Source organism: Hibiscus syriacus, unplaced genomic scaffold, assembly GCF_006381635.1.
Source record: "Hibiscus syriacus cultivar Baekdansim isolate YM2019G1 unplaced genomic scaffold, ASM638163v2 tig00110057_pilon, whole genome shotgun sequence".
Taxonomy (NCBI): domain Eukaryota; kingdom Viridiplantae; phylum Streptophyta; class Magnoliopsida; order Malvales; family Malvaceae; genus Hibiscus; species Hibiscus syriacus.
Window position 1 is genome coordinate 1698085 of NW_024062581.1, and position 21783 is coordinate 1719867.

Genomic DNA, 21783 nt, shown 5'->3' on the forward strand with positions numbered 1-21783 from the left:
TTTAGAAAAAAATTTCGTGATCCTCGCTTGCATCCCAGAAGCATCAACTTTATCCTAATATTTGACGATTATCTACATGCAGATCATATTCATCCCAGAAAATGCAATATTTATCGAAATTAACTCCTCAGACATTGTCATCATGCTTCTTGTCTGAAGTCAATGTCTTGAAGATTATGTTACAGTAATAACATTCGATATTATAATAAATTTATCTCTTCTGTCCGTGAATTTTTCATATATTTTGTACCAACTTAACAAGAAATGACTTAAAACACATATAAATGTGCATGTTTCGGTAATAAATAATCAAGTAAAACCAGAAGAAAATAGCAGATGAATTTTCTGGAGCAGTTCCCAAAGTTACAAACATATATATATGTCACGCATAAGCTGCATCAATACTTTGTTTTCTACTGGATACAGCAGCGGGAAATACCAAGTACCCGTGGAGGAACTATCTATATAAGGACAAGCGTTGAGAGAGTAGTATACAGTTATTCAGAACATTATTCTCCATTCCTTTAACCAATATGAAGACAAGTGCTAAGCAGCTGCAAATAATGGATGCCATTTGTTTATTTACTCTTGTTTTCGTGTTTATTGTTCCTTTAACAGTTGCTGATGAAGTGGGAATTATGTCCATGAGCAAAGAAAATGGGAAAAGCAGCCTCTCTTAGGAAACTGGAGGGAGTGTTTGTACAAGCAATGGACTTGGATGGTTGGTATAAATCATTCCTTCCTGACACCGTCTCCATCGGCAAACACGGATGATTCATTCGTATCAACATGTGGTGACAGGATTTTCTGCAAAGCTAACAGCTGAGGAAGCAGAAGCAATGAAAAGAAAGGATGGGATCATATCTGTTAGGACTGAAAATGTGTACTTTTTACAAACAACACACAATCCTGATTTTCTGGGGTTGCGACAGAACCTTGGATTTTGGAACCAGTCAAGCTATGGCAAGGGAGTCATAATTGGGGTTTTAGACACTGGAGTAACCCCAGGTCCCCCTTCGTTCAGCGACGAAGGAATGCCTCCGCCGCCTGCGAGATGGAAGGGGAAATGTGAATTTGAAGGGGGATACAATAAAAAGCTGATTGGTGCAAAAAGTTTTGTTGAAGGTGATAGGGAATCCGGCTGATCAGGATGGTCATGGCACTCTGACATCAAGCACAGCCTGTGGAAATTTTGTGAATGGTGCAAATGTTTTTGGCAATGCTAATGGCACAGCTGATGGCATGGCACCTTTAGCTCACTTGGCAATGTACAAAGTATGTGGAGCAGATTGTTCTGAAAGTGCAATATTGGCTGCAATGGACGCTGCTGTTGAGGATGGAGTGGATGTTCTCTCACTCTCGTTAGGTGGTGGTTCAGTTTCTTTCTATATGGAGTCAATTGCAGTGGTAGCATTTACAGCTATTCAGAAGGGTATATTTGTGAACTGTTCTGCTGGAAACGACGGTCCTTCCTATGGTTCCTTATCAAATGAGGCTCCGTGGATTCTTAAAGTTGGAGCAAGCACCATCGATAGGAGCATAGCTACGGTAGCGAAGCTAGGGAATGGTTTAACTTTCGATGGAGAATCCCCAGCCTATTGATTTCCCTTCAACGTTACTGCCTCTTGTGCTTTCAGGGGCAAATGGTAAGGCATAGTCGACATTTTGCGCCCCTGGATCATTGAAAGATGTTGATATCAAAGGAAAAATGGTTTTGTGTGAACGAGGTGGTGATGTAGGAAGAATTGACAAAAGCCAAGAAGTGAAAAACAATGGTGGCGCTGCCATGATTCTCATGAAAAATGAACTTAATGGCTTCAGTACCATAGCCGATCCTCACGTACTTCCAGCAACCCATGTGAGTTACCAAGCGGGTTTGAGCATCCAACAGTACATAAACTCAACAACGAACCCAACTGCTACAATCGTCTTCAAAGGTACCGTACTCGGAAAGCTATCGGCTCCTGAAGTCACTTCTCTCTCCTCAAGAGGCCCAAATATGCAAAGCTCAGGGATCTTGAAACCAGATATCATTAGCCCTGGTGTGAGGCTGCATGGCCAGTTTCAGTGAAAAACAAAACAAATACGAACTCAACATTTAACATGATTTCTGGCACTTAAATGTCCTGCCCACACCTCAGTGGAATTGCAGCTAAAGGCTCCCATCCAGAATGGTCTCAAGCGGGTATCAAATCTGACAACAGCTAGCTTGGTTAACCTCGGAGGGAACCCCATTGTTGACCAAAGAAACATTACCGCTGACATCTTCGCCACTGGTGCAGGTCATGTTATACCCATCGAAAGCGAACGACCCCGGCCTCATCTACGATATTCAACCAGATGATTACATCCCTTACTTATGTGGCCTGAATTACACCCACGATGAGGTCGGAACCATTGTTCAACGAACAGTGAACTGCTCCAATGAATCAAAAATAGCTGAAGCTGAGTAAAACTATTAACTATTCTTCATTTTCAATAACATTATCTGCTAGTTCTCAGACATACAAGAGAACGGTAACAAATGTTGGCCCCGCAAGCTCAACTTACACCTACCAAATCTTTGCGCCAACAGGGGTGGATGCAAGTGTAAGACCTGGAAAGATTGGTTTTACAGCGGTGAACCAGAAGCAAAGTTACTCGGTTACGTTTAGAAGCCAGGCAAAACAACACCAACGGCCTGCTATTTTCCCAAGGACTTATCAAGTGGGTTTCTGTTCAACAAGAGGTTACAAGCCCCATTGTTGCCCAATTAAAATGAGAAAATAGTTGGAACAGCTTGCGCTTTGCAGCAACGTAAAACTGAAGCAACCCCATGCAAGGCCAACTTTTCATACGAAAACTTGACAGTACTACTGTAAAGTATTCCCTGATTTACATTCGTCTCTCTGTTTTTCTTCAATAAATGATATAAGTGAAACACCCGATTGATTGAGATTTGAGCATCGTTGCTTTCACCCATTCATACTTTTTAGTGTTTCAAGTTTTTTAAAAGATTCTTGGTCGCTGTTGCGGTTTGAAGAAGAGAGATTTTAAGGCAAGAGTGCTTTTGACAGATTGTGATCCACTGGAAAACAGTATCTGTGAAAGGATTAAAGTTATACTCGAATTTGAGATTATATATTCAATGAACTGGATAGACCATTACAGTCAAGACACGATGGATTTGACAAAGACAATTGCAGTTCTGCTTATAATCTCTGCACAGATGGAGGTGCCATCGATAGTTACAATACAGATTTCTTGATGAAACAAAGATGACTATGCCAGGTGATAACGATTCATTTCTTCTGATTTGAATGGAGAATCGTAGTTTGTGAAGGGTCGATAGTGTTAGAATATTGATCAAGGTTTGTTGAAAGAACAGTACTTTGTAGTTAAGGAGAATTGTTGATGTCCCCTTTTTCTTGTTTGTTTATTAGGAGTTATATGTTACTCCGAACTAACTCTCTTTACATGTTTATATCAAATCTAAAATCATGCTTGCTATGTATAGGTCAACAGAGTGTATAAACATAACCATCAATTAGTAGATTTGGTAAAAACAAATATATCAAGTCATTTTCCATCAAAGATGGATACGATTCACTTCCTATGTTTCATTTTCCTGTTCAACTTTCATTCTCTGATTGTTCATGGAAATGAAAATAACAAGTCTCAGACTTACATTGTCCGAGTTGAGCAGCCTGATGTTGGAGTTCGTGGACAATCAGAAAGCCTGGATGTAGAAAGCTGGCAAAAATCTTCTCTGCCAGTGAGTACTGCAAGCTCAGATACGCAGCCAAGTACGGTTTATTTGTACAAAACAGTCATCAGAGGCTTTGCAGCTAGAATGACCGCCGAGGAAGTACAAGCCATGAGAACAAAAATGGGATTCATCTCAGCACTTCCTCAATGGATACTACAGTAAACAGACAACGCATACACCCCGCTTTTTGGGGCTGCAGCAGGAATTAGGAATATGGAAAGAATCGAACTTTGGTAAAGGTGTGATAATTGGCGTACTGGATGGTGGAGTTTTGCTTGACCATCCTTCATTCAGTGATGAAGGAGTGCCACCTCCACCGGCAAACTGAAAAGGAAGATGTGAATTTGCAGCCTGTAATAACAAGATAATTGGTGCAACGTCCTTCAATATTGATGGAAATCTGACAAGGGGAAACGGGGTTGAACCTCCTATTGATGAAGATGGACATGGGACTCATACAGCCGGCACAGCTGCAGGTCATTTCGTAAATTACGCTGAAGTGCTGGGAAATGCCAAGGGTAAGGCTGTTGGGATGGCACCACTTGCTCATCTGGCAATTTATAAAGTATGTTTTGGAGCAGACTGTGCAGAGAGCAACGAACTAGATGCTGCTATTGAGGAAGGTGTCGATGTGCTTTCAATCTCTCTTGGTGAAGAAGTTGTTCCTTTTTCCAGGACAGCATAGCTGTAGGCAGATTTGCAGAAATGCAGAAGGGGATATTTGTTAGTTGCCCAGCTGGAAATTCCGGCCCTTCCAACACCACATTATCAAATGAAGCCCCATGGCTTCTCACAGTTGGAGCAAGCACCATGGATAGAAAAGTTGTAGCCACGGCAAAGCTAGGAAATGGAGAAGAATTTGATGGAGAATCCGATTTCCAACCCAACAACTTCCCTTCCAAGCAGTAACCACTTATTTATGCCAGCATAAATGGCAAACAAGAGTCGGCATTCTTTGGTGAGGGGACACTGAAAGATATAGATGTCAAAGGCAAGGTGGTTTTATGTGAAAGAGGACGTGGAATAGCAAGAGTTGCTAAAGGACAGGAAGTGAAAATTGCTGGTGGTGCTGCCATGATTCTCATGAATCAACAAGCTGATGCCTTCAGTCTTTCACCTTATATTCATGTTCTTCCAGCAACCCACGTAAGCTATGCTGCTGGTCTGAAGATAAAAGCTTACATAAATTCAACAATAGCACCTACAGAGACAATCTTCTTTAGAGGAACCGTCTTAGGAGACCCGACAGCTCCATCTGTTTCTTCCTTTTCGTCAAGAGGCCCTAGCCTGGCAAGCCCTGGAATTTTGAAACCGAACATTATCAGTCCAGGCATGAATATGCTAGCAGCATGGTCATTTCCTCTTGACAATAACATGAACTCAAAATCCACTTTCAAATTCATGTCTGGAACATCAAAGTCATGCCCTCATCTAAGTGGCATTGCAGCCTTGCTCAAGAGATCTCATCCTAACTGGTTACCAGCTGCCATTAAATCTGCTATGATGACTTCTACTGACCTATTCAATATTGCAGGCAAACCCATTGTTGATGAAACATTGCAGCCTGCACATGTCTTTGCTACCGGTGCCGGCCATGTTAATCCATCTAGGGCAGATAACCCAGGATTCATCTACGATATCCAACCCGATGACTATATTCCATATCTTTGTTGTTTGGGCTACAAGTTGGTATAATTGCTCATAGATCAGTCAAGTGCTCAGAAGAACCTAGCATACCGGAAGGAAAGCTAAACTATCCATCATTTTCTATCAAAATGGGACCATCTCAGACATACACGAGGACAGTGACAAATGTTGGAGTGGCAAACTCACAACATGAAATTAAGGTTATAGCTCCGAAAGGGGTTGATGTGATTGTGGAGCCTTCCACACTATACTTCTCAGAGCTAAACCAGAAGGCAACCTACTCAATAACATTTACTCCACTTGTTTCAACCTATAAAACTGGTGAATACGCTCAAGGGTATCAAATGGGTTTCTGCTAAATACCTGTTAGAAGTCCAATCGCAGTACGGTTGTGTAAAGTTTACACAACTTGTATATAAGATAATTTTTTATCACAACTAATCAAAAGATGCAATTTTGGTGCATGAGAGAGAGAGTAGATGTTAAAGGAGTTGGGGCATGTATTGCCGTTGATTTATGTACAAGTTTGCAATCTGTCTCTTGTAAAAAATTCTACAATCAGTTCATAGAATAACTACATAAGGCCCCGTTTGATTCACGATATAATTCATTTTTGGGAGGAATGTTTTTTCCTGGAAAAATATAACCACGTTTGGATGGCCACATTACCAAATGCAAGGAATGAATTAATACCAACAGTGATTTTCCCCCTGTTTTCCCGGTAATATCTATCCCCCATCTCCTTAGGTATTTCATTATTCCTGTCGTCTAAAATAAACTTCTTCCCACTTCGTTCTGGCTATCGGGATTCATCCCCTTCTTCTTCCTCCTCCTCACGTAGCGTTTGCTTATCACCATGGTTTCCCCTCACTGACTCCCTCCTCCGCAAATTCGTATGTTTCCCATTTCATTTTTTTCCTTTATTAAAATTTCATTTATCATTTTATCATCTAATAAAAATATTTTATTTCTCCTTACTTTTTGTGTCTTCCTTTTTTCCCTTTCATTTTTATTCAATCTCGTATATGTATACGAAATCATTATGAAATTGTTGTTTTTTATTTTTCTGTAAATGATTTGATATTTTTTATTTTTTCTTCTTTTTGATTAAATTGTTGATTTAGTTCTTTGATCTCATACTCTAAAGTTGAAATTATCTCTATGAATTTTGCATTGAATGAATCTATGTTGTAGATTTTAGATTGTTTTGAACACTGAATTTGATTATTCATTTTGTGTGCAGGAATCGTTTCCAAGTCTTACTTTACGAGCCGAAACTTAAGATTTGTAATTTGAGGTTCATACTTCTTACTACTCTTTTTTTCTTCTTTTTCCTGTTTATTATGTTTCATTTATTTCATAGTTTTCGCAGCCATTATTGTTTAGTTGGATCTTAGAAGAGTTTTCATTTCGTTGAGTGACTAATACTGTAATGTCACTTTGAAACCGATTGCCGATATTTACTTAAAAATTTTATTTTTATTATGAAATTAGGTTCATTAGGATTTCTATATACAGAAAAATGCTTTGAACTCATTGAAAAAAGATAATTTTGTTAATTGGATATTAATTTGTTTATCTGAGACTCAAGATTAATATGCATCCTCTTTTTCCTTCAACTTCTTTCATTTCTAACCATAGATGCTGATTCAGCTTAGGCCGATATCAGTTCCAAAGCAACGAAGTTGGCATCTGAGGGGATGATCATGTTTTTCCCCTTAGAAATTCTTTGATTTTTTAAAGCAGATCTAATGTTTCACACGAAGTTCTGAATTGAATGGATTGTAAGCTTGTTGTAAGCAAATTGGTTCTGAATTCAATGCTTTGAATTGAATGGTTTGACCAGGTGCTGTTGTAGCAATATTCTTATACAATTGAAACATTGAATGGAACTGAAAATAGAGATGAATAGCCTGAAAGATGCAGTTAATCGTGTTGTAAAGAAGCAAAAACTGTCTTGCTCTAAAACCCAGGAAGTTATAAACAAGTTTGTCCGAGAAATTGAGAAGGCAATAGGGATGATGCAGTCAACCACCGATGATTATAAATCTGTACTTACTGAACTGAAGACAAAATTGCATGAAATTGATCCACTCATAACTTTGGTAGCTCTGGAACATATGGGGCAGTTTATCATGGCAAATGGAAAGGTTCGGATGTAGTAATCAAAGAGAATTAAAGCCAGTTATTTTGCAGGGAAGCCTTCTGAAAGAGAACGATTGGTAATAACTGTTATCACTTTTCCTTTCATAGCTTTGGTAGCTTGTAATTTGAGGCTTCTTGATAGTTAAAAGAATGACAATTGATTCAGAATAACAAATGATTCACCTGATCATTTGTTTCTAGCTTCATTTGTTCCTTTCATTTAAGTTATCTTTTATCTCTGCCTTCAGGTTTTACTAGGGAGGGATTCTCACACCTGCACTGTCGGAGCATTCGGTCATTTTGCTATAGGAATTGGACATACAGATGCAGGCTTTGTATTAGGCACCGGGAAGCTTATGCTAAAGGCGTGTTAATTATTCTTTGATGTTTTACTTTATTAAAAAATGTGTGTGCGTTTGTTTTTGGTGCATTTTGATTTTTCATTTGGTTTCGTACTTGTATTTGGCTACCTTAGGTTTGTAGCGTAATAGCGTTATGCCCACCATAGAATTATAGATGTTCTTTTTCGAATGAGAATTTAAGGTGGTCCACTCTGTTATCCAAATTCATTGAAGGATTTTCGACGAAGTTGTAGCTATTTGATGAATAGTTTTATCCTTGTTATCCGGTGCTCTAGGCATATAGTTTAATCTGGTAGACCATCTTGGCATATAGTTTAATCTGGTAGACCATCTTGGCATTTTCTTTTGCAAATGGATATTCATGACTTGTATGAGTTGAAGGCTGACACTTACAAAATTACGATTAATTTAGTGGTATATTCTGTTGCATATTCGATTGTGGGTTCCACAACTTTGAGATTTGCAATGGAGGGTGAAATGCCTCCTTATTTGCTTGCAAAAGATTTGATTTTGCAGGAAAAATCGTAATATAAATTTATGAGATAAATAATAATGATAAAATATGCAGAATTAAATATAAATATAAAAGATAAATAAATAAATTATTGTATATAGAAGATATAATAAATATTATATTTTAGATAACAAAAATAATTTACAATTTTTTATTATTATGAATATCTATGATAAATTATTTTATATAGAAGAATGTAAACATTGTCGATTGAAAAATACAATAAACCTCACAGTGAATGCGTCACATATGAACCGAAACTAATTTCCACAATGTAAACATTTAGTTAAATATTGATTTAAAATTTTAATATATTTTTACATAAATTATGTAAAATTTAATATTAATTAAAATTAAAATAATACATGATATATTTAAATACTCAAGTAATATATTATCAACAAATAGAATTTTTATATAAATAATTTTTATTTAAATATTTAGAATTTCATTTGTTAAAAAATATAGAACAATGACAATTTGGTAAAATATACATTCCAGTAATCTTTTATTCCTTCAACCAAACACTGTAATCTTACATTTCTGCCAAATCAACCAAACATTGTAATCTTACATTCTCAGTAATTCTATTCTCTGGTAATCTTACATTCCGTGAACTAAACGCACCCTAACTGGGTACAACATGACAAAATTATGAGACTAAATCGCATCTTAAGTATCAATCGAAGAACAATTTTTACTTGCATTAAATAACCACCTTGAGGTAATCTTGAGCTCCATCATATGCAAATGTACAAAAGAAGAAAAACCATGCACCTCCTGAAGTGGAGCTGGAAAAAAAAACCCTAGGGTGAGTTATGCTTCCTCTTGCGAGAACGGCCACGGCCAATTGCCAAACCCGAGTTTCTGCAAATGCATCAAGCTGAGTACAAATGCAAATAATCAAATTGAAATATTCAGTACTAAATTTGTATAACTCACGAATAATCTCCATGCTTTCCACTTGTCGCCTCTTGTACCATCTGAGATGGTGTCGTCACCTGCCAACAACACACTACTGTATTAAAAACATTAGGTTCTGTATACACGTCACTGTTATTGTGCAACAATACAAGACCACGCTATGGTGTATATAACAAATCAAAAGTACCAACACCCAACTGTGGGGCCAATAAAACTTGAGTTCATCTGATTTTACAAGTTCCTTCAGAATTCTTTTGCTGCTCCTAGGGCAATAAAGGGTACAGGACGAAGTCCAGACCCTGTACGAAAGAAAATCTAAAGAGAGCACATTTACTTCCTTGCATACACGAGTTGAGATAGTTGTCTACCGCTAGTGTTTCGTAACACTAATACAGTCAATCAAACAGTCCAAAATAGGACCCCAGGCAACTTGACAGATGCTATTAGCCCGTGGTAGGAATTGTGTGAGAGAATGGGAGAGAGAAAAGTTGAAAGGGAAAATAAAATCCGGCGAGGTCTGGAAGCCTTTTGTTGATAATCTTAGCAGGAGAGTTTCTCGACATGAGCTAAGGGACATATTTTCGTCTCAGGGAATTGTGGAGAGAGTTTTCATCCCAAAAGAAACTAGGAATCCAAAATATAGATTTTCCACTTTCGCATTTGTTTAGTTTGAGAGGGAATCTGGTTTGAAGAGGGCAATCGATATGTTAAATGGGTCACTGATAGATGGTAGAAGGATTAAAGTTGGAGTGGCAAAATACACTGATGTTCGTCCATGAAAAGACGTAAAGAGTAGTCCAGTTAAGATGTCTCCAGATTCGTCTACAGCAGGACCTTCAAAGTCGAAAGATGCAGATTTCTTCAGCAGGAGTGTTAGGGATGATAGAACGTACAAAGATGCTTTACTGACCAATGATACGAGGAACAATGCATTGGGGTATAGGGAGTTATACTCTGATGGGAGTTACAGGGAGAAGGCAAGGAAGAATGTTCTGGAAATGCATATTCCTTCTGAGATTTCGAGTTGGGTTAAAAGATCTTTAACGGGGATTATTAAGATTTCTTTTGATTTTAAGTCAGTTCAGGAGGCTTTCATTGATAATGGTTATGAAGTACAGATCGTTGGTTGGGGTTATGTCTGGAACTCCTGTGCTATCATATTCAAATCTCATGAAGAGATGATGAAAGCATGGACAAAGAAGAAAGATGAAATAGGCTCCTCGTTTGATAGATTGGCTCTTTTAGTGAATGGAGGAGTTCCAATGGCTTTTTGCCAGGTTGAGTTATTTGGAGTTTTTCTGTTATGCTGGAATGAATCTTTTTTGGAACGAGTTGCAGGGAGATGGGGAAGTATGGTAGAAATCCATGATTCCACTAAGAACAGGGATGATCTCACGTCTGCGAGGATTTTTATGAGAGTTGCAAGTCCTTTCGATGTTCCAGAATTCATTACCCTTGGATCCTATGGTAGATCGTATAGAGTCAATATCAAAATTGGATCGGTCTATGAAAATTCAAAACCTTATTTCAAATTTTCTCCGGTGATCGGAGCAACTGGGGAACAGTTTGGTGAGTTGAGGTCTGAGGAAGGTGATGATAGGGAGAAGTCAGAATATGAGGAAAGCTCAGTCAAATCAGCAGAGTTATCCAGACAGAAGGTTAACTTGTGGATCGATGATGGTGTCTCTTTCGGCTCAGCACAGTCTGATGGGGAATTATACTTTCCAAGATTTACTAAACATGGTAAGGGCATTAAAAGAGGATTGTCAGGAGTTTAGAATGGTGGGAATGTCAAAGTAGGTGATTTTGCAGGTCTTGGTATCAAAAATTCAAATAATACGGTTTATGGGCTAGAGGCCCAATCCGATGATGATATGCTGTCTAGGTTGGTGGTTTCTAAGATAATTCCATCTGAGCCAGCTTATACAATTAACAAGTTTGGTAAATTGGTGCAGAGCAGGGGAAATGCAACGTCTAGCAGTGTTAAAAAACAATATAAGGGGTCCAACTTTATTTCAGTTTCATCTGACAGTGAAGATGTTGAGGTTTCTAAAACTAATTTTACGCTGATAGTTCCTAATTCAAATTTATTGGAGAGCCACTTAAGAGGTAGATCGATGGTGGTGCATAGAAGCTCGTTATCTACAAAAAGTGAGCCTTTAGAGAGGAGGAAAAATGGCCAATTACAGAAGAGTTTATAGAAGATGTAGGGAGAGGAAATATTGGCATGAGGAGAATCAAAAGGGAACTAATGTTACAATGGATGGCCTAGATCCAAAGAAGGTTAATGATCAGTTCTGCACGTCAGTTCAACAGATTTCTACACCATCAGAGTTTAATTTACAAGGCAGTGAGGAGACAATTAGTTGAAAAAGCTGGGGTTAGAAGTTTTGATGGAGAGCCAGAGGGTTGTGTTGCAGATACACATTTGTCCAAATCCAATTCTAGTATTTGCAGGAGAAGGGCAAAAAGATTATTGGTAAGAGAAGCTCTAGAACATGTTAACATTCTTACAGCTTCTTCAGGTTTTTCGGAGCTTTTGGATGAAGCATTAGCTACATGGCAAGTTAGTCAGATTTTGGGGGTTTCCTTTACATAAGGGAAGGAGGCTTTTCTGGAAAAAATAATTAAATTAGAGAAAGGCTTGAATATGGACAATTGAGTTGCCATAGTAGGGAAGTCAGATTCTTCCATTATTATTCATGAATGATAAATTAACAATAATTTCATGGAATGTAAGGGGTTTGGGAAAAACAGAAAAACAGAAAGCAGTTCATAGATTAGTTTCTAGCACATATCCTTTTCTTTGGTTACAAGAAACTAAAGCAGAGAAGATACAAAGGTCATTTTTGAGAAGGAATGGGTTGAATATTTTTCAGGGTGTTATCGAATCTCCAGCTATTGGTTCTTCAGGGGGTTTATTATGTTTTTGGGATGACAATGTGTTTGAGATGGAAAATCACAGCATTAACAGAAGATTCATTGCTGTTGTGGGGAAATTCAGATTGAATCAATTCAGAAGTGTTCTTATAAATGTTTATGGGCCTTCAGTGGAGGAAGAAAAAGAAATTTTTTTTGAAGAACCTAGTGTATTTATTTATGGACAGAATCTGCCGGTTTGTGTTGGAGGGGATTTTAATGTGTACTTGTGTGAGGATGAGAAGGTGGGTAGAGCTCAGAACAGATTCTCAATGAGGATTTTCTCTCAGTTTATTCAGTCTTCAGGGTTAATTGATATGCCTTTGAATGGGGGCAGGTTCACTTGGTGTAATAACCAAGATGATCCAACATTTGTTAGATTGGATAGGTTCTTGGTGGATGGGCAGTTTTTGGCTACTTTTCCCGAGATAACTCAAGTCACTTTTTCCTAAATCCATTTTAGACCACAATGTTATTTTGTTACAAGATGGAGTTGATTGGGGAAAAAAGCCTTTTAGACTATTTGATGGAGGAACATGGTTTTAAGGAAATGGTCAGAAATACTATCAAAGATTGTAAGTCGCTTGGGAGAAAAGCTGGAATCCTTAGTATTTTGAAGAACTCCAAAGCAACCATAAAAAAATGGGCAGGGAAGAAAAACCAGTTTCCGAGAGCTGCAATCTCAGACTTAGAAAAGAAAATTCAAAAGTTAGAGGAGGATGCCCAGCAGTTGAATGATATTTCGGTTCAAGGGATTGCTGATGAGATAAGGGTTTGTAAATCAGAACTATGGAGACTTCAGAGAATTGAGGAGCAGATTTGGTGTCAAAAGTCTAGAAAGAAGTGGATTAATGATGGGGGGACCGAAACACAAGATTCTTTCATACTTGTGCTTCAGTTAGAAGAAAACGAAATGCGTTGAATGCTTTAGTAATTGATGGAAATATTACTCATGATCCAGTTGTTATCAAGGCCACTGTAAAAGATCATTTTTTTCAAAATTTTCAATGATCGAAATACTTTAGACGTTGAAGAAATTAGATTGGCTTTTCCTAGAATTTCCCCCGAACAAAGCATTCTTTTAGAGAAGGAATTTTTCGAGGAGGTTTGGGAGACTCTAAATTCTTGTGATAGTAATAAAGCTTCGGGGCCTGACGGATTGAACTTGGGATTTTTTAAAAAGTTTTGGACTGTTCTCAAGGGAAATATTATGCAGTTTTTTCACAGATTCTATGTGGGGAAAGATTGGGAGCATGGCATTAACCATACTTTTATCACCCTTATTCCTAAGGGATCTAACATTGGGAGCCTTGATGATTATAGACCTATAAGTCTAGTAGGAGGAGTTTATAAGATTTTATCCAAGTGTCTTTCTAGGAGGCTTAGAAGTTGTATAGGAGATATAATCAGCCCGACACAATTTGCTTTTGTACCCGGACGACAAATTTTGGATTGCTCTCTCATTGCTAACGAGGGTATTGATTATTGGAGAAAGAAAGGGCTTAAGGGTTGTGTGTTTAAAGTTGATTTTAAAAAAGCTTATGATACGGTAGACTGACCTATTTTGTTCAAGGTGATGGAAAAGATGGGTTTCGGTTCTACTTGGATAAGGTGGATCAAGAGATGTGTTTCTACAGCTTCGATTTCAGTGTTAGTAAATGGGGTCCCATCCGAGGAGTTTCCAATGGCCAAGGGTCTTAGACAAGGATGTTCACTCTCACTTTTGTTATTTAATCTAGTTGGGGAATTGTTGAATTTATTAATCCGAAAGGCTGTTTCGGAGGGATTATTTTCTGGTATGATTGTTGGCAAGGAGGAATGGTCCTTTAATCTTACACACTTTCAGTTTGCGGATGACCTAATTATTTTTTGTGGAGCCTCGAAGACGCAAATTATGAATGTGAAGAGGGTGCTAAGGGTATTTGAGGTTATGTCATGTCTGCAACTAAACTTTAAGAAAAGTAGATTGTTCGGGCTTAATATTTCCGAAGAGGAGGTTAAGACATGGGCAGATTCTATTGGTTGTATAATTGGAAACTTCCCATCTAACTATCTAGGCCTCCTACTAGGTGCTACTAAGAATTCTTCAGTTATTTGGGAACCAGTGGTACAGAATTTTCACTCTAAATTAGCAGGTTGGAAGGCTGCTACTCTTTCATTAGCAGGCAAACTGGTATTAATCAAATCGGTTCTATCCTCACTGCCTACGTATTATTTGTCTATGTTCAAGATTCCAGCTTTAATCCTTAAGTCTCTCAATTCAATTATGTCTAATTTTTTTATGGGGAGGGGGCAATGGTATTAAGAAGATACATTGGTTTAAATGGGATGATGTCTGCAGACCGAAAAATGAGGGAGGCTTGGGAGTTCGGAATCTGTCTAGTATGAACAGAGCACTGATAGGGAAATGGTCTTGGAGGTTTGCAAACGAGAGAAGTTATGTTTGGAGGGAATTTATATGCAGCAAATACAACATTGATTCATCAAGGTTACTGTTTGATAGCAAGGTTCCACCTAAATCTTCCTGGTTATGGAGAACAGTGGTTAACAACTATTACAAACAAGACTCCTTTGGCTCTAAGTTTCGTAGTTTGTGCATTTTTCATGTTGGGAATGGTAAGCATGTTTGATTTTGGCAGGACAGTTGGGCTGCTGATTATTCGTTCCAGATTTTGTTTCCTAGACTGTTTTCGCTTTCTACTAATAAATATGGAAAACTCTGTGAGTTTGGGGAATTTCTTTCATCAGGCTGGATTTGGGATGTCCAAGAAGAAATTTAAATGATTGGGAGCTTGAACAATGGTGTAATTTGGTGAGCATAATTTATTCTTTTTCTCTGTCTAAAGATTCCAGTGATTGTTTGATTTGGAAAGGCAGTGGGGATGGCGTTTTTACAGACAGTTCTTGTGTCAAGAGATGTGCATTAGGTTCAGAAGTTGTTCATTTCTGGAATAATATTGTCTGGAGAGGATTGGATCCCCCTAGAGTTGAAACTTTAGTGTGGCAAGTTGTGCTTCATAAATTAGCTGTTAAATCCGAATTGGTTAAAAGGGGTGTTCAAGGTATTGAGGATGTTTTATGCCCTCTTTGTAGAATGGTTGAAGAAACTTCCTCACATTTATTCTTTACTTGTTCGGTGTCGTGGTCTGTATTGAACAAATTCCTAAAATTCTGGAGGTTCAGTTCTGCTTTACCTGCAGATGCAAAAAAATTTCTTCTAGCATGGGACGAGTTGAAATCTAATTATGTAATATGGACTTTCATTCCTGGGGGCTGTTATTTGGACCATTTGGAAAACCAGAAATTCTATTGTTTTTTAAGGGGGGAAGCTTGATCAGACAGAGTTATTCTTCTTAACAAGAGTTAGGCTTGCTTCTTGGTTCTTAGCAAAGCATAAGGATATTTCTATTCCTATGGACTCGTTGATTTCTGATCCTTCATTAGGGGATTCTTATTCGACCTATAATTTCTTAAAGTCTTCTATAATCCCTTGGTCACCTCCCACTATGGGTTTCATTAAATTGAATGTGGATGCAACCATTAGCAGTGATTGGAATAAATCAGTTCTTGGAGGTCTTTTGAGGGATCATTCTGGTGTAATCCTAGGTTCTTTTCGGGTGCCTTCTGGTTCGGGACCTCCGACTTTGAAGGAACTTATAGCTATTCAAAGGGGCATTTTATACGACCACAAAGAAAGTATCCACTTAGTAGAAAAGCATAAAAATTAAACTCAAAACAGAATATTAAATAAAGCATAGACAGGTTCCCTATACCATTTCAAGGAAATAATCCTCAGTCAATATACTAGCAAGAGGGCTTTCTGCAGATAAACCCCAAGCACCAAAATGAGTAGACATATCATGATTTACTTGTAGATTGATAAGATTTCTGGTGACGTCAGAATTTTTCATACTTGCAACTTTTGGTGTTCCCACAGTGGTAGGAAAATAGTTGGTAGCCAAAGTATGTGAATAAAGAAAGGGATTATAAGGCATGGGTGTACCAGCCCAAGACATGTGCAACGTAGGCACATTATAATCTTCATCTCCTAAAGAATATGGAGATTCTAGGCAAGGCCTTTTCGAGGCTAGATCATCCCTGCTAAAACCATTCCACTATGAATTCATAAAATTCATCAAGGTTCACGAATTGATTTCAATAGAACCATAACTTGAAGATACCTGTTCAGTGAAACATCCACATCATTACTCACATCAAGTAGCTCACAAAGAGCTTCGCCTATATCTTGAGGTAATTCCTACAAAGAAAATGTGAATCGGAATCTTAGTGTAAAGGGGGGATGCTTATCTAAGAAAACAAACAAACAATACCATCTAATATAAGGGAAACCTGGCAATCTCTGCTGATTTTGACTGGTTTGTAGCCATTCAATGGGTTCTTAAGGTGTAGAGTCTTTTGGAAGGGCAGGTGATTTAAGCAAAGCCATTTGACCTTAAAACTCCGGCCCCAAGGTTTACCTTTACCACTTCCTTGTCTCCAAACATTATCTCGTCTCCATCCAACAGAAGATATCATTTGGGCATAACCTTGGAAGAAACCACTCATGTTGACACTAAATATCAAAATAACACTGCCAGAATTCTGCAATACATGAAAACCATCCAGTATAAAACATGTAAAAAAAACACACAAATGATTGCACATCATTAAAATAAGAGGGATTTTACATGAAAAGCTTCTTCCAGAATTGTCTCATTCATGACCAGAGTAGCCCAAATTCCTTTTTTAATTGATAGCTGAATATTTTGGTGGTTCAAACTTCAAACTCTTAATAACGAAATATCTTGTATTACACAATTTGCCCCTTTTGTCCGCCACCTTGGAATGCTCTAGTTCTTGTGACCTAATGGGATAGCCATCCTCGTTCTCTACAAAGCCAAGATTGACACTTCATGAATAAAACATGAAAATATAAATTCATAAAGGCAGTTACCGTATTACTGATTCTGTAGAGTATGAGAACTCACAACAATGTGTCCATTAACTATACTGATTGTAACAAAGCTTCGCCACCAGGAGAAATTTACCAAAACAAGAAAAAGCTATTATTTCACTCCATTAACAATGCATAATATCCTAAATACCGTATCACAAAGAGAAGTGAACAAGTTTCAATCCCGCTATCCTGCTTGTTTCCTGTTTAAAGTCTTATCTTTACAGTTTACACAACCATGAAGGAAAAAATAGGTTCACTTTTCATGGATTCACATGCAAGAAAATAAATTATGATGACAGAGCTATGATACAATCAATGATGAAAATAAAGGCGGAACAACAAGTTTTACCGTAATCCATTTAGATGGCTACAACACTTACACGTCTGCAAACCTGATAAACATCGACTGTTCTTGTTGTTTATCCATGTCAGAAAACCCAGAGTTATTTTATTTTTCTTGCAATGAAGTGTACTATAGATGGATATTTCTTATTAATAGCATAATAGGGCTTCAAAATTATGTGTCCCAAAGAGCCATATGTTTGTTCTGAGCAAAGAAAAGAGGGAGGGAGATCATCAAACTTCTTGTATTGCCTTAAGATAATTCCTACGCTTACAACCAAAGAACCGAAATCGTGTTCCAAGATGCAAGCATATATATATGGGAAGACTAATTGCTCAGCAGTCAAAGGTAGAAACATATGGTGATGAGTTAAACAAGAAGAGCATGAACCACAAGTTTACCTAAATCATCTGAATTCCGCAAGTCATTTTTCCATTCAGTCACTGACGAATCAACTACAGATGCATTTTCTCTAGCAGTATTAGAAGACATGTCCTTATTCACCTCCAATTACCATGCACATGAATATAAAAAGTTTGAGCCAGACTCTGCAGCAGGACAATTCAACTGTAGTTGGAAAAGTAAAGTTTAGCAATCCTATTCAATATAAACAGTGCTTAGTATCAAGAATCTCTACCATCAGCAGAAGTAAGTGGAGATATATTTCAGGTAGAAGGGAAAAAGTAATAAAAGTATAAGAAAACATAACTCTTCTATGCCAAACACGAACTATTACTTCAAGTAACCTTCTGGGAAAGTGAGATACAACTTTGAAGTTCAATCAAATTGCAAAAGAGTGAGAGTTAGTAAATTAAAAACTAATTACAAAAGATGTAGTAAAATTAACCTTCAACGTTACGGAAGTTTCAGAAAACAATTAAAAACTAATTGCGTAAAGGAATTCCTCACATATTCCTTCTACCATTGTTTCTCAGCAACCATGCAGAAATAAAACGAAAAAAACCAGAGCGGAAAGAAAGAAGTGAAAGCGAGTACCTGTTTGAGAGGGAAAACCAAACAGAAAGCGAAACAGGAGAGAGTTGAAGTAGAATTACCAAGTGATTGCCTTAAGTCTTTGTTTCTTGGCCTAGCTTGTAGTAAATGAACCCTAATTTATTTTCAATTTTCGTTTCTCGGAACTGAACCTTACAAATTACACGCTGAGGGTATGGGTATTCTGAAATTTTCCTTATCCTATTGGCTGGACTTGAGATTGCTGATCCAGCAGCAGCAGCAGCTTTAGAATCAGAGAAGATGGGTGGTGGACAAACAGAACAATCGTGCGTGCGTGATGTGCGTAAAAAAGATTCAAACCGGCCCAATTCAGTTTAGACCCAGGTGCTAGATATGGGTCACCATTGTACTGTATCATTAGCCATGTGTCAAGATTTATCATAGACCATGATATTGGGCAAAATTGGCCTATTAGAGCTGGCGACGTAATTAATTGGCCCATTAGGCCTAATATTTTAATATATCTTCGGAGACTCATCACGTCGAGGTTATGATTCTGTTTAAAATATTTTTTTTTCAAAATTAAGGAATAATTTTTCAAAATAAATTAATTTTAAAAAATTAATGAACTTACGTCTGCATGACGAGTTTGAAGTGAATTTAAAATTAAGTAGATGTTTATAGTTGTTGGGCAACAAATAGATTTTTAAATTTAAAAAATATATACATTGGAACTTGTCACACCGACGTGATGAGTTTAATCGAATTTCTTTTAAAAAATATTTTAAAAATAATTATTACAAGCGAATTTATTAAAAAATTAATAATAAAAGTTTTCTAAACTAATACAATCACTAAAAAATAAAAAAATAACATATATTTTCTTAATTTTTGACGATGCATAGGAGTGGTTGAATAATAATGGCGTGAAACTCGTCGATTTTTTCGGGGTCGTCTGCCTTGATCGTCTTCATCTTCTTTTACTTATTCTTCAACAGAATGTGTAATAAACATCACTCCACTTTGATTTCCACCTTCGACTGATGATGATGGAGTATTTAAGATATTTAACGACATCATTGATGTCATTGACTCGAATTGCCCACCAAAATCATTATCTCGTTGATCATATATAATATGATCGCATTCACCCAAACGTTCTGTCGAAGATGGTTAAGCCCATTGCATTGTATCCCATGAACCTCTAACTTAATTTGGAAGGATCTCCTTTGAAGCATGATATGGAGGATAAAAACCATAACTCGTTTGAGATGTAAAATATTCAATAGAAGCAGAACCAGAAGAAGAAGAAGATGATGCTGATGATTTCTTGCCCTTTGCGTATTTGGCCTTCATTTATTCCCATTTGGCCCTATATCCAGTGTTGTTAAATATGGTTTCCTATTTGCTTCGTAATTTCGGAGGTAGAGAGATATTTCAAAATCAAGATTAGCAGCTGTAATCCCAAAATGCATAGGTACAGATGAATGTCGTTCATTCTATTGTTGAATGTATACAACTTGCTTCATCGACAAATTCTCTCTATGATTCCCATATGTAACACCTTAATCTAGTCTGATCCGAAGATCCATGGATCACAATGCCACACAGAACCACTGAAATGGTCAACTCAAATTTTTTTTTTCAAAACAATTTATGTTTATCAAAATTATTCATTATACCATAAGTGGAATCGAATTAAAGTTTACAAAATACGAGTCTCCCAAATACGTACAAACACAACACTTAAATTTAAAATCAAAACAGAGTTATGACTCGAATAAGTATAAGGTCCATATAAAATACATGCCCTCTAAAATGGACTCAAGACATACTCTTCAACGACTGATCTGGAATGTACTAATGCGATAGGCTCCTTGACGATCCCTCTACTAACCTGCGTACGGAAACACATTCCATGCACTGAGCTCACAAGCTTAGTGTCACGAGAATAACTATGCAATACTACATGCATCCATTACATGAACATGTCAGTGTGCAAAATCATAAGCATGCAAAAGTACATAACAAACATGAGATAGGCCGAGTAGTGTGGTCGGAGGAATTTACGTGCATCTCGGACCACACACTAGCCTATCTAGAATGTGATGGTTTTAGGGTAAGAACCAAAATTTACGTGCATCAGAACTTATAGCCTTTATTCTATCTCGGATACTCAAGAGGTCGGGGTTAGGACCATAATTTACGTGTATTAAAAGCTCACATTCCTAACCTAGTCGAGCATAAGGTACGATTTTGGAATTTAAGTGCATCAAAATTCGTATCGGTACGACCCAAAATTTACATGTATCGGATGCATTCCAACAAACAATATATGGATATTCACAAACAAAGAAAGGTCGTCATAATGCTAGAGTAACTCGAGTGTCCTGATCGTTTCCCGAGCATCATATAAAGACAAATCTTATGTCATCCTAACTTGCTTGATTTCTAGGTGAGGAGCTAGTTAGCTTGATTGTTTTCACTTGTATCAAATACTTGAAGATTGAATGAACCAAAAACACCCAAGCCCGAATAACCAAACCGATTGAACCAAAATTTGCCAAAAATCACCATGGGTACGATATTGTACCAACAGTATTGTTACCGAGCCCTTGAGTATCGATACCAAAATTAGCTTCGATATTTTGAAAAATACATTGGTATCGATACTTCTATGAGACTATCGATACTCTACCCTAGGTATCGATACTGCCATGTGTATCGATACCAAATTTGGATTTGATGTTTTCAAAAATGTCTCAGTATCAATACTGACCCTTTGAGTATCGATACTGGACATCGAGTATCGATACTCCTTTAAGGGGTATCAATACTCACCATAAAAGTTACCTTATTTCTACCTCTAATGAAGAACAGTATCGATAATATTATTCTAGTACTAATACCGACGGATCTGTGTCTCTATTTTAAGCACGAAATCACACACAATTCTCACCCTTTCACTCCCCTAAGACTAGAAAACATTTCTAAAGTCTTATTTGGTGTCTTAGAGGTCAAAAGGTACTAACTTTCATGCTTGTAAACATCACATACGAATTTTACCATGGATTTACTCTAGTATGCTTTCATGAACAAACAAACCTTATATGTGCATACAATGCTCTACATGTCACATGAACAAGTTAGAATCGTGTTACCTTGATGCTAGGTGACTGAAAACGTCTTTGAATTACCCAAGAATGAGTTTTTCCTTGCCTTTTGCCTTAGAGTTCTCACCATTCTCTTTCATTAATTAAAATAAGAAAG

General features: G+C 37.4%; 1 protein-coding gene, 1 long non-coding RNA gene and 2 pseudogenes across 3 annotated transcripts; 3 read left to right on the top strand and 1 right to left on the bottom strand.

Moving 5' to 3' along the window:
• Window positions 1–657: 657 nt before the first annotated feature.
• Window positions 658–3247, top strand: LOC120214270 (annotated as a pseudogene).
• A 327-nt stretch (window positions 3248–3574) lies between these two features.
• On the top strand, window positions 3575–5754 carry LOC120214271 (annotated as a pseudogene).
• Window positions 5755–6172: 418 nt separating this feature from the next.
• On the top strand, window positions 6173–7683 carry LOC120214294. Of its 2 annotated transcripts, none has more exons than XR_005524851.1 (3): window positions 6173–6288; window positions 6639–6692; window positions 7242–7683. It is a non-coding gene; the product is annotated as an uncharacterized LOC120214294 (long non-coding RNA). The 2 variants fall into 2 exon arrangements; XR_005524850.1 differs by having other exon boundaries at window positions 7254–7277.
• A 1287-nt stretch (window positions 7684–8970) lies between these two features.
• LOC120214327 (YTH domain-containing protein 1-like) lies at window positions 8971–18546 on the bottom strand. The gene is given in 9 exon segments (XM_039212248.1): window positions 8971–9283; window positions 9359–9417; window positions 16033–16079; window positions 16263–16357; window positions 16441–16517; window positions 16610–16861; window positions 16948–17040; window positions 17042–17148; window positions 17961–18546. Coding segments are annotated over 9 exon segments (882 nt in total). The 5' UTR covers window positions 18052–18546; the 3' UTR covers window positions 8971–9222.
• Between the last annotated feature and the right edge of the window lie 3237 nt (window positions 18547–21783).